The 11,092-nt window shown below is 28.6% G+C and overlaps 2 protein-coding genes across 2 annotated transcripts; one reads left to right on the top strand and one right to left on the bottom strand.

Annotated features, from left to right (window-relative positions):
* Positions 1-230: 230 nt before the first annotated feature.
* On the top strand, positions 231-6,126 carry LOC134829845 (uncharacterized). Its single transcript, XM_063843124.1, has 2 exons — positions 231-384; positions 4,585-6,126. The coding sequence occupies exon 2, from the start codon at positions 4,657-4,659 to the stop codon at positions 6,046-6,048; it is 1,392 nt and encodes a 463-aa protein (XP_063699194.1). The 5' UTR covers positions 231-384; positions 4,585-4,656; the 3' UTR covers positions 6,049-6,126.
* Positions 1,108-1,890, bottom strand: LOC134828666 (leucine-rich repeat-containing protein 15-like). Its single transcript, XM_063841648.1, has one exon. The coding sequence runs from the start codon at positions 1,888-1,890 to the stop codon at positions 1,108-1,110; it is 783 nt and encodes a 260-aa protein (XP_063697718.1).
* Positions 6,127-11,092: the final 4,966 nt, after the last annotated feature.

The raw sequence follows: 11,092 nt of genomic DNA, 5'->3' as shown, positions 1-11,092 counted from the left end.
GTTGCAATAACTCGACAATAACAATCCATTCCATACCAAAATATATAGAACAGCTGCTGCTTGCTTCTGCGGTGCACTAACACACTCGTAGCAGGAACACTCTCGAAGCAACTCATTCCTCTGCATGAATCACGTTTACGTTACGAATGAGCAAACAACCAGCACTCTATTATTTTCATTTTATACCTGACTACATTACGTCTCTTTCAGTTAGTCTTAACTGAGTCGTGTTCACGTAAACAAGTATCATCGCAACAAAAATTACAAGAGAAAAAAAAACATTGAACTCGGTCGTTCGGATCGTCATTACGAAAAAAAATTACATTTTAATCAGTGTCTAACAAATAAAAATATAACTTGATAAGATATTAAAAAGAAATTAAGGTACAAAAATCGAAAATTATTAAAATTTCCCTTAAAAAAAAGTAAAAAAAAAAAAATTAATGATCATAATTTGAAGATCGCACGTTTCCAAGGACAAAAAGTGACTCAGAATCAAAACAAGTTTAAAAAAACCAAAAAAAAAGCAAAATTTCTACAAAAAAATCTAGAAAAACAACAAGAAACCCAACAACAGTTGTCTGATAAATAACATTCACATTGGTAAAAGTTGTTGAAAAAAATTAATCGAAAACAGTGCGACGACGACGTGTGTTGAGTGAAACCGGTTTTTATGAGATTTTTGCCATTTTTACTGGATTTATGTCAGTAATCACATAAATATTCCGGTTTTTGATAAAAAAAAATTGTTCACTAGAAAAAAAAGTAAACAATATCGTTAAAAAATTGAATTGATATTTATTGGCTTTGATCACTTTTGTGTTTAGATCAACAAAAAAATTTGCATATGAAACGTTTTTCGCGGGAAGAGGAAATGTCATTCAATTAATTCGTTGCAAGTAGTACATTAATTGGACGTTTTATCATGTAAAAACCCATTTTTTATTGTAAATTTATTTTTATTTTCTGTAATTTACATGAAAATTATTGTATTTAGTGTCAGAAAAATGATGAAAAAATTGCGTTTTAGTATAAATTTTTTTTTAAAAGTGGAAATTTCCTCACAATTTTTAGTAAAAATAATTTTTTAATTAAATTAAAAGCTTTTTAATGACTTTTCTCGTAATTAAACTGATCGTCAGTCAAACAATGAACACCTTCAATCATTTCTGGGATATAATGACGAGTACGGATAACTGTCACATCAGTTTTCAGCTCAATCCGGTACTTTTCACAAAGTTCCACGAGTTTTTTTACTCGATCACATTTAAAATTATTATCGACAATGTTAATTTTCTTCAAATTCGGTAAATAATTTAGGATTTTTTCTAAATCCAAGTCGAATAATCGATTTGCATAGAGATACAATTCCTTTAAATTCTTTAAATTTTTGAAAATTTCGGGATCAATTTCAGTCAAATTCAAATTTCGTAAGCCAAGTTGTTCTAAATTGATCAAACTGGATAAATTTAATTTCAATTCCTGTAAATTTCCGCCACTGATGTACAATTTTTCCAAATTTTCTAGTCCAGTAAAAGCATTTTCCGAGAGTTTTGTGATGTTGTTCCAATCCAAATCGATTCTATACAAGTTTTTGCAGCTTTTGAACGTGTTTTCTGCAATTTCTTCTACTCCGAGGTAACTTGCAAAAATTATCCTTAAGTTTGGGAGATTTTCACAAATTTCTGGTCCCAAAATCGGAAGAGTTCCATTCAAATCCAAATTAGTGATGTCACTTGAATTAACAGCTTGCGGCTCAATTTGGTAATTTTCCCGTGTTGCATTGGCAAAAATCACGCATTTGTACGGAACTGGCACGAAACATTGATGCTTTTCAGCTAAAACAGTAGAAATCGAGAGTAAAATAAAAACTAGATGAAAATTCCACATTTTTGCGTCTTGATCGTGCGATGAAAAGTGAACAACTGAGTAGAAAGTGAAATAAAACTAGAATGCTTTGGCGACTAGAAATGTGAATTAAATGACAAACGTTCGATTAAAAATCCGCCGAGACACTGACATACATGGATTTATTGATTAAAAACCGGCCTTTGTTTCGATAATTTGTTGCTTAATGAGTGAGTGGGGTACAAAAATGCAAAATTTTTTATGGCATTCCTCGTCGGAACTCATGAAGCGACATTGAATTTTATCTGATCTCTCTTTGCACGTAAATGCGTGTATTATTAATTTTATTGCTAATTGATGTGGTGTTACAAGCGATGTGACGTCGTCAACTGAGTCATATAGTTGGTGGCTGAAATGATGATGAAATAAAAGTTTATTTATTTGTTAAACAAAAACTCTCAAGAATGACGTCAATGGTAGTTAGTGGTTAACAGGGGTGGAAAAATATGTAAAAAGGGCTTAAAAATCTAGTCAATGGGCTTAAATTTAAAAAAAATATTTTTTTATTGTTTTACTATCCAAAGATTTTTTTTTTATTTTTATTTTTTTTACAATTTTTTTTTATTTATTTTTCATCAATGTTTTTGAAATTAATTTATTAAATTAATTAATTTATTTTAATTTTTTTTTTAAATATTTTTAAAATTATTTTTCTGAAAAGTTATTTATGTTTTTATTAAAAAAGTAATTTAATTAATTATTAAATTTATTAATTAATTAATTTATTAATTATTTAATATTTTTTTCAAAACTTTTGTTTATCAATTTTTCATTAAAAATTAATTTTTTTATATTTTCTTAACATTTATTCTTTTTCAACTCTTTCTTTTAAAAATCCTTTTGTTCTTAAAATGAATCATTTTTGAGAAAAATATTACTCCACACCACCCCTGTTTATTAGTAGTTTAAGTTTACTGCAGTAATATAAATATTACCTTGAAAATTGCTGCAGATCTTTAATAATACCTAATGAAAAAAAAGATAATAATCGATTTTCACTTAAAACCTTGAATGGGGTCTAATGATGATGTTTAGATGCAACAATTTGAGTGAATGGCGATGCAGGTGTCATAAAAATAGAAAAGAGATCGTTTGAGAGACGAGATAATTGATTGATTGAGTGTGAGATCCGTCAATTAAGCGCTCATTTTAATGAGAAAATTATAAAAACTTGACGATTGACAATAGTTTAGAGCGTATTTTGTTAATAAATTTACTGAATTTTCTAAGAATTTCTGAAAAAAACTTAAAATATTTAAAAAAATATATTTTATGCTATAAATTTCCTCAGAAATGCATATAAAAATTAATTTTTTTTTTGCAAAATTTTATAAAAATTGAAAAAAAAAATATTTAAAATTTATTTAATTTTATTTTAATTATTTTTAAATTAAATTAAAATTATATTTTTATGAAACCTTCAATATTTTGTAACTTAATATTGCCAAAAAATGCATCCATGACCCAAAAATAAAAATTGTAGGAAGCTTCCTAATTAAGCAAAATCCATTCTAACCCACAAATGCACCCAATTTTAAGCCCAATTCATTAAAAAATTACAAAATAACTACCAAAAATTTAAAAATTGCAAGATCCAACGCACACTCATGATGCTCTCCATAAATACAAAGACCTTGAATTACAATTGAATGGAATAAATTAACACCTTTTATGGTCATCGCTGGTCTATTTACTCGCTTTATCGTCACCAATTCCATCTTTTCTCGAATTGGCCGAAGAAAACATTCCAAAACATGCGAATTGGTCATAAACAAAACAGCAAATAAAGTCCTAGTTGTCCATTGTTACCACTTTTGTGATAATAAAAAACGAAAATTTTAGTCCAAACGTGAACGAACAAAAGTGTCGCTTGTTTGATAATAAATTTTAAAGACAAACGTGTTCTTTTTATAGACACTCACTCGAAAAATAACCGCATCGTCGTTCTCTTGACATCTAAAATTATATTTGCAAGAATTGCATTTGTCGCACGTAGAAACTATTTTTGTAAACAGTCTGTCAGTGTTTAACGTGAAAACTTCAAATTATGATCATTTTTGGATGAGTTTTTATTTGTTTATTATAAAAGGCCGCTCCAAATTTTTTTCTTGCAACTCAAAAAATAAAAATTGTAAAAAAAAATATTGAAATTTTTTTCAAATTTTGACGATTTTTTAAATACTTTTTTTATGAATTATCTTTTATTTTTTTTTAATTAATTTTTCTAAATTTAAATACTTTTAATTTGAAAAAAAAAATAATAATAAATTTAGAATTTAAACATTTTTTAAAACATTTTTTTAATTTCATTAATTTTATGAATTTAAATTTCATATTTTCATTTTATTATTTATTTTTATTTTTTTTTATTTATTTATTTTTTAACATTTATAACGGATAATTTTTTTATAATTTTTATTTTATTTTTTTTTAAATTAATTTTTCTGAATTCAATTTTTTTTAAAATTAATTAATTAATTTTTTAATAATTTTTTTTTAATTTAATTTTTACTACAAAAGTTAAAAAATAAATTTGTAGATGCCTTAAAAATTAATAAATAAATAGAAACACGTGCTCTTTTTAAATAATTTATAAGCAAAATAATGAAACTTATTCGATACAGGTGTCTAATGGTCTATTTTTAATGTTTTTATTTTTATTTTATTTACTTGCAGAGAAAGTATCGCCAGATTTGACGAGTGATAAAGAGAAAATCTGACCAAAAAAAGAAAATAAAAGTAAAAAAAATGTTAAAGTTCATAGAGCGTGATTTCATAAAAGTCGCATTAATTTGCGTCTTGTGTCTGACGGCACTCACAGACGCCCGCAAAGCAGCTGGCGCGAAACGAGGTGGCAGCAGCGGCTCAAAATACGGCGGTTCACGCGTTTCAAAGCCCCAAACTCAATCACAACCGCCAAAATACGCAAATCCCAACATTGCTTCACTAAGTTACTCCCCAAGTCAACAAGCGGCACCCATGAAACCATCAGCGCCTGTCGCTCCCGTTCATTCAGCGTCTCCCGATCATTCCAAACCCATCGGATGGAATGTTGGGCATGAATCACCTGCAGCTGCTGTCAACAAGCCTCCCGTCAATTCAGCTCCGTATCCCACAAATAATCAATTTAATCATCAAGCTCCCCCTCCAAGTTACTCCCAATACCCGAATCAGCATGGAAATATGAACGGACCTCCACCCCCATATTCAGCTCAACCTCAACCCGGCTTGCAATCGAGATTTAACGAAGCCCCGCCCGCCTACAGTCCCGTTGGGCATCAACCAAATCCCGGATATCCCGTTCAGCAACCCGGTTTGGGACAACCAGGCTACCCGCAACAACCAGGATTCGGATATCCGGCACCTGGCGGGTACCCCCAACAACAACCGGGCTTCGCGCCAGGCGGTCAAGCACCAACTATCGTCAATAATTACCATCAAACAGCTCCTCAGGGTGGAAATGGCGGCGGAAGTGGCTTAACAAATGCACTTTTACTCGGTTCCGTTGGTCTCGGTGCTTACAACGCCTTCAAACCATCCGGCGAGAAAACCGTCATCATCAATAATACCGTCGTACAACAAGTTCCCGCTGAAAATTCCACAGAAATGGCCTCAAATATGTCTTCACCTGCAGTTGAAACCACTCCCGTTCCCTTGGCAGCTTACCCATCAAGTCCCGTTCCCGCTGGTTCGGCCTCCGAAATGGTCCCTCTTGCTCCGATGCCATCGCCAACTGTCATGCCAGCAACTTCTGACGCTCCTGCAGCTACAAATACTGAAATGCCATCATCAGCTTCGTCTCCAGCAGCTATGATGCCTTCATCTCCCGAACCAGCACAACCCGCAAGTGATGTCACGGTAAGTCAATTAACGGCAAGCAGCTTGGCGCCACTCACAACCTTCGCTGCGATGGCAAATGACGCCGAAACAAACAAAACTGTCGAAGTCCCGGCGATGCCGCCAATTATGGTACCCACGATATCGTCAAAAATGGACCAAGAACCCAGCACAAGTACAGAACGAGCGATGGCAAATGCCTTAAACACGGACAAGAAACTCGATAGTGGCAGCAACGGCGTCAGGACGTCAATTTTAACGGTGATCGCATTGCCATTGGCCATCTGGATGAGCATTCACTAAAAAATAAAAAGCCACGATTCCTTTAAAAAAAAATTTTTTTCGTAGGAAACTGCATCAGGGTTGTGTAAAAGTCAAAAAGTCGAAAAAAAAAATTCTCGGAAGTGTATCGCAAAAACTGGATACAAAATTACTCAACTCAATAGCTCGCATCACAAAATCAATTTGATATAATTCTTGCTCGATTAAAATTTCATAATCCAATTATTTAATAAAATGTTTTTTTTTTTCGTTATTCGACGCAAACATACAACAATAAATAATCGAAAAATTAAAGACGTATGACGACATTTCAAATAAATTTAAAAAAATAAAAAGAACAAAAAATCGTCCATGTGGAAAAAATGCAAAGAAACGACATGAAGTGTACTTAACCAAATAAAATTTATACAAAAACATGATTTTTTGCACTGGATTTCTACCGTTTGAGATAAAAAAAAATACAAAATGAATGTAAATAAATGTTATAATTTACAAAAATGATAAATTTTAGTGTACTTAAGATTGATAAAAGACAAATTACTCGAAAAAAATTAAAAAAAAGAAGAAGACATTCAAAATGTTTTATGAGTTATGTAATAAATTAATGTTAATGTATAATAAATACGATAAATTGATACAAAAAATAAACAATTAAGTCCAAATTTATTGTTGTTTATTATTTTTCGGATTTGATTTGTTTGATCAGACATTAGTCAAAGTAATTATTTCGTAATAAATTGCACAAAAATGAGGTGAGTTCAAGGGCAGGGATTTTTCTTTGAAGTGTTTAGCAGACAAAACGTGTCAAAATATTGACTTTTCCAAGAAAGGGCAGTTGATTGACAATTGCTCCATTGACGGGTGAGGTGAGTATGAGTGACATTGACGAAGTTACTGAGCAATTACAGTCTTTGCTTGTCAATTATTATTGGATTTGGGTTAATTAGGCGGCGTTTCTGGGGAATTATGATGAGTCAGATGTGGTTGCGTGGGAGTATGGAGGGAATGCACGTGTGATGTTAATGCTTTAGGTGATTTTAAAAAATATGTCCGTCAATGGATTTAAATTTTCTTCGATTTTGTCTCAAAAAAAAAAAAATAAATAAAAAAAAAAATTAAAACGACATAAAAAATTAATTAATAAATCTAATTTTTATAAAATCAAATTTTTTATGTCAAAAACGTTGAAAAATTCAATGAAAATTATTTTTAAATTAATCAATTAATTTAATCAATTTTAGACGCTTTTTTCATAGTAAATTTTATTTTAAATTTTTTTAAGGTTATTTTTTTTACTAGAAACAGATTTTTAAGAAATTTCTTTCTTTTTTGGAAAGAGGTCTTACTTAAAGGCCTTGCTTAGATTTGAAATTTTTTAAAAATTAATAAAAATATATTTTTTTAAATAAAAAATAATTCGAATTTTCTCCCATTTTGTTAGACAAAAAAAATACCAAATCTTAATTTCGAGTAAAGTTAATAAAAATTAAGACACGAAAAAGACATGAGCGAAACTGTTCAAAAAATAATTTTAATAACCGTTTTAATGGTTTTGAGCAAAATAATTACGATGAAAGCTTTTCTTTATAATTAGTGTTACGTATGGCATTGCTGCTCACAAAAAAAAACAAGTTTTGTATTTTTGAAGTTAGACAAAAGTTAGATCAGAGTTGATGAGACTGCAAATAGTTGCTTGGCATGCATAAATAATGAACTGAAAAATTAAAATTTGAAGTATTTAGGAAAGAGGTCTTACTTAAAGGCCTTGCTTAGATTTGAAATTATTTAAAAATTAATAAAAATATTTTTTTTTTTAAATAAAAAATAATTAATAAAAAAAATAAATTAGTATAATTGAATTGAATTAAAAAAATAATATAAAATAGGAATCAATTTAAGAAGTTGAAAAATGGCAATATTTAAAATGAAATGTATCGAAATTTTGTAATTTTTTTTCCAGCTGAGGAAAAAGTACTAAAATAATTGTCGACTAATATTAAACAAGAGTTATCTATTTTTTTAGAAAATATGTTCGTAACTTTTATTTATTGATTTAATTAAAAATTTAAATATAAAAAAATGTTTGAATTTTTTATATGATCTTATGATAAAATATTTATTTTTTTTTTTTCAATTTAAATTTAATTTTTTAAGAATTGAAAAGATGCTGAAAAATTAAAAATATTGATAATAATTTTTTTTCGAAATTGTTCATTATTTCTCCCACCAAATATTCTGTGGTTCAAAATAATTGTGAAATATTGTTTTCACACTTGCCTAAGCTCCCAATTTTGTCGTAATTATGTTAAATATTTGCTTTGAGAAAATTTGCGTTTTTAAGTCATGCATTTAAATTTATTTAAAAAAAAATATATTATGATAAAATTAATTTCTGTTAAGTTTTAATTTTTGAAAATTCTACAAATTAAAATACCAAAACTGAGATCAAAGTTTCTAATTAAATCAACAAGTAGTAAAAAAAAATCCTATAAATTTTCTTTTAAATTTCTATATCAAACGCTCCTTGACATTAAACTTCTAAATAGCTCTAGAACAATTTCTTCATCGATTTTTATTTTTTACACCTTACAGCAGGTAAATATACCGGTCAAACCATGACTTCCTTATTGCCCATATGATGCCTACATGTTGCAGTTGTGTTAAAAGTCATAATTTACCCACACAGGCGACTCAAACTCATTTTTTTATCAAAGAAAACTTTATAACCCTTTTCCTGTGTGTGTTTTCTTTGTGTTTTACAGCCATGAACCTCAAACGCGAAAAAATCAATGCAATCAGCGACCGCATCGAAGGAAAAACACACTTTCGTGACCGTTACTCATTCATAAGTTTCTGTTTTTTTTTTCGCAAATTAGAATAAATTATCTTGACAGAATTTTCTTAGAAGTTCCAAAGTTCAAGGATTTTTCTCAATTTTTTTTTTCTTTGGACGACAAAAATTCGAACGATGCAACTTTGTGTTAATCACGTTTTCCATTCTTGTGGTTCGTTATAAAATTTTGTTGTTTGGTTGACTTTACGTGCGCCAACTGATTACAATTGTCATGATAAAGTGTAAAAAAATTGTTATTAGATCAGATATTCAGCAAGACAACGTTTATCGCGTTTTTAATAAATGTCGCGTATTGTTTCAGTTTGTGTGGCTGAGCAGAAAATTGCTTCCGGTATTAGTGATTCATTAGGTTGATAAGAATTTTTTCCACTAATTTTTTGTTTATCCTAATCACATGTTCGTTGCAACTGGAATTTGCTTCAAGGTGAGGGTGAGGAAATTCTTTTTTTTTTTGTATTTCGTGTAATGAACTCACAAAAAAAGATAAAAATTGAGTCATCATAAAAAAATGACGGATCTTCAATTAAGCCTTGTCAACAATTAAATCCAATTAACTAATAATAAAAACAAATAAATGCAATTAAAATTTAATGCTTGACATACTTTTTTACAAAATGTCATAAGGAAGCTTTTTTTGATCGGAAACCCATAATTAATCAATTTTTTGTGTTACTCTAGTTTTTTATTTCCTTCTGAATTTCCTTTTTTAACATTCGATGCGTTTTTAGTTTTTTAGGTTAGTTGACTTTGAATTAATAATTAATGAAAAATTGACGGATTTGTGTCTCAAAAGGCGTCCAAGTCCAAGAAAAACAAATAAAGAGGACAGCAATCCTTGACTTTATTGTGAAAAAGTGTGTCATTCTGATGTCATTTGGCCTTAATGAGTTTTCACAATGCATGTCAAAACAACAAATATGAAAAGTTTGAGGGCTGTGGGAGGTTTTGTTGTGTAAAAGGGGGAATATTTACTATTTAATATTTAATAATATTTTTCTAATAATAACGTCTGGATATATATATATATACCTATAGTTTTTATATTTTTTTACGTTTTTTTATTTTTCAATTTTTAAGCTTAAGAATCATCCAAAAGACATTTATATCAAATTTCCGTATTTTTTGATCAATTTAAAGCTTCAAAATTACGTTTTTTTTTTCGTATTTTTTATACAAATAAATTTAAAATAATTATATATAATATATAAATAAATAATAAAAATAATTTTAAACAAATAAAAATAAAATATAAAATGTTTCGCATGTAATAAAAAAATCTTTTTAATTTTTGTTGAATTTTGTAGATATTTTGGTCAAAATTGTGTAGTTTTCTAATAAAATTATTCGCAATTTATGATGGAAAGTTCTTTAGTGTCAAAGATTGTGATCATAAGTTATTTTAACAAATTTCTTTATTTATTATTTTTTGAGTTAATCTTGGCATTTATGACGTTATGAGAAAACATGCAATCAGGCTATTTTAATAATTAGCAAATTTGAGCTATTTCTGATAGTCACGCCAAAAAAGTCATACAAAAGTTATAATTGACGAATTAAAATCAAAGATTGGTGAAATCTGTAGATGAAGCTGAAAAAAATATTAGAAAAAAATTTTAATATTTATTTGTTTTAAAAATTGCGAAAACTTTTTCAATATTTTTGATTAATTAATATTTAAAGAAAAATTAATAAAAAAATGACAAATTTTCATTGAATTTCAAGAAAAAAAAAATTTAGATTTTAAAATTTAAAAAAAAAGTTTAAAAAATTAAAGTAAAAACTTTCCATTGACCTTAACCAGAAAAGCTTTTTACTGCAAAAATTATTCTAACACGTCAAATTAAGCCGTTACAAGACCTTGCCAGTACTTTTACGTAATAATAATTTATTCTACTTCAATTCCTTCGCTCTTTGATAAGAAATCGTGATTGAGATGTAATTTCGTTAAAGAATTGTAATGAACCTCCTTTCACTTCAGAAAATTCTTTCAAGGTCACGCATGAAATTCGTGGCTAAATTACATCAGAACGATAATCTAGAACTTCTAACACTTCAAGTCATTTTGTTCTAATTCTTTAAAAAAAATAATAATAATTACTTGAAGCAAAGACACGCATCGCAAGTTATCGAATGTAACGAAGCAATCGCTATTAAAATCAATTTTTTAATTTGATTTATGGCACATGGCACTAAAATATTTCCTATTCGATA

This window comes from Culicoides brevitarsis, chromosome 2 (genome assembly GCF_036172545.1).
Source record: "Culicoides brevitarsis isolate CSIRO-B50_1 chromosome 2, AGI_CSIRO_Cbre_v1, whole genome shotgun sequence".
NCBI classification, from domain to species: domain Eukaryota; kingdom Metazoa; phylum Arthropoda; class Insecta; order Diptera; family Ceratopogonidae; genus Culicoides; species Culicoides brevitarsis.
The sequence above is the reverse complement of the archived record's forward strand: the minus strand, read 5'-3'. Positions and strand labels throughout refer to the sequence as shown.

What these genes read in the sequence shown, in the direction of transcription:
- LOC134829845 (XM_063843124.1), top strand. Translation starts at nt 4,657, where the DNA reads ATGTTAAAGTTCATAGAGCGTGATTTCATAAAAGTCGCATTAATTTGC.
- LOC134828666 (XM_063841648.1), bottom strand. Translation starts at nt 1,890, where the DNA reads ATGTGGAATTTTCATCTAGTTTTTATTTTACTCTCGATTTCTACTGTT.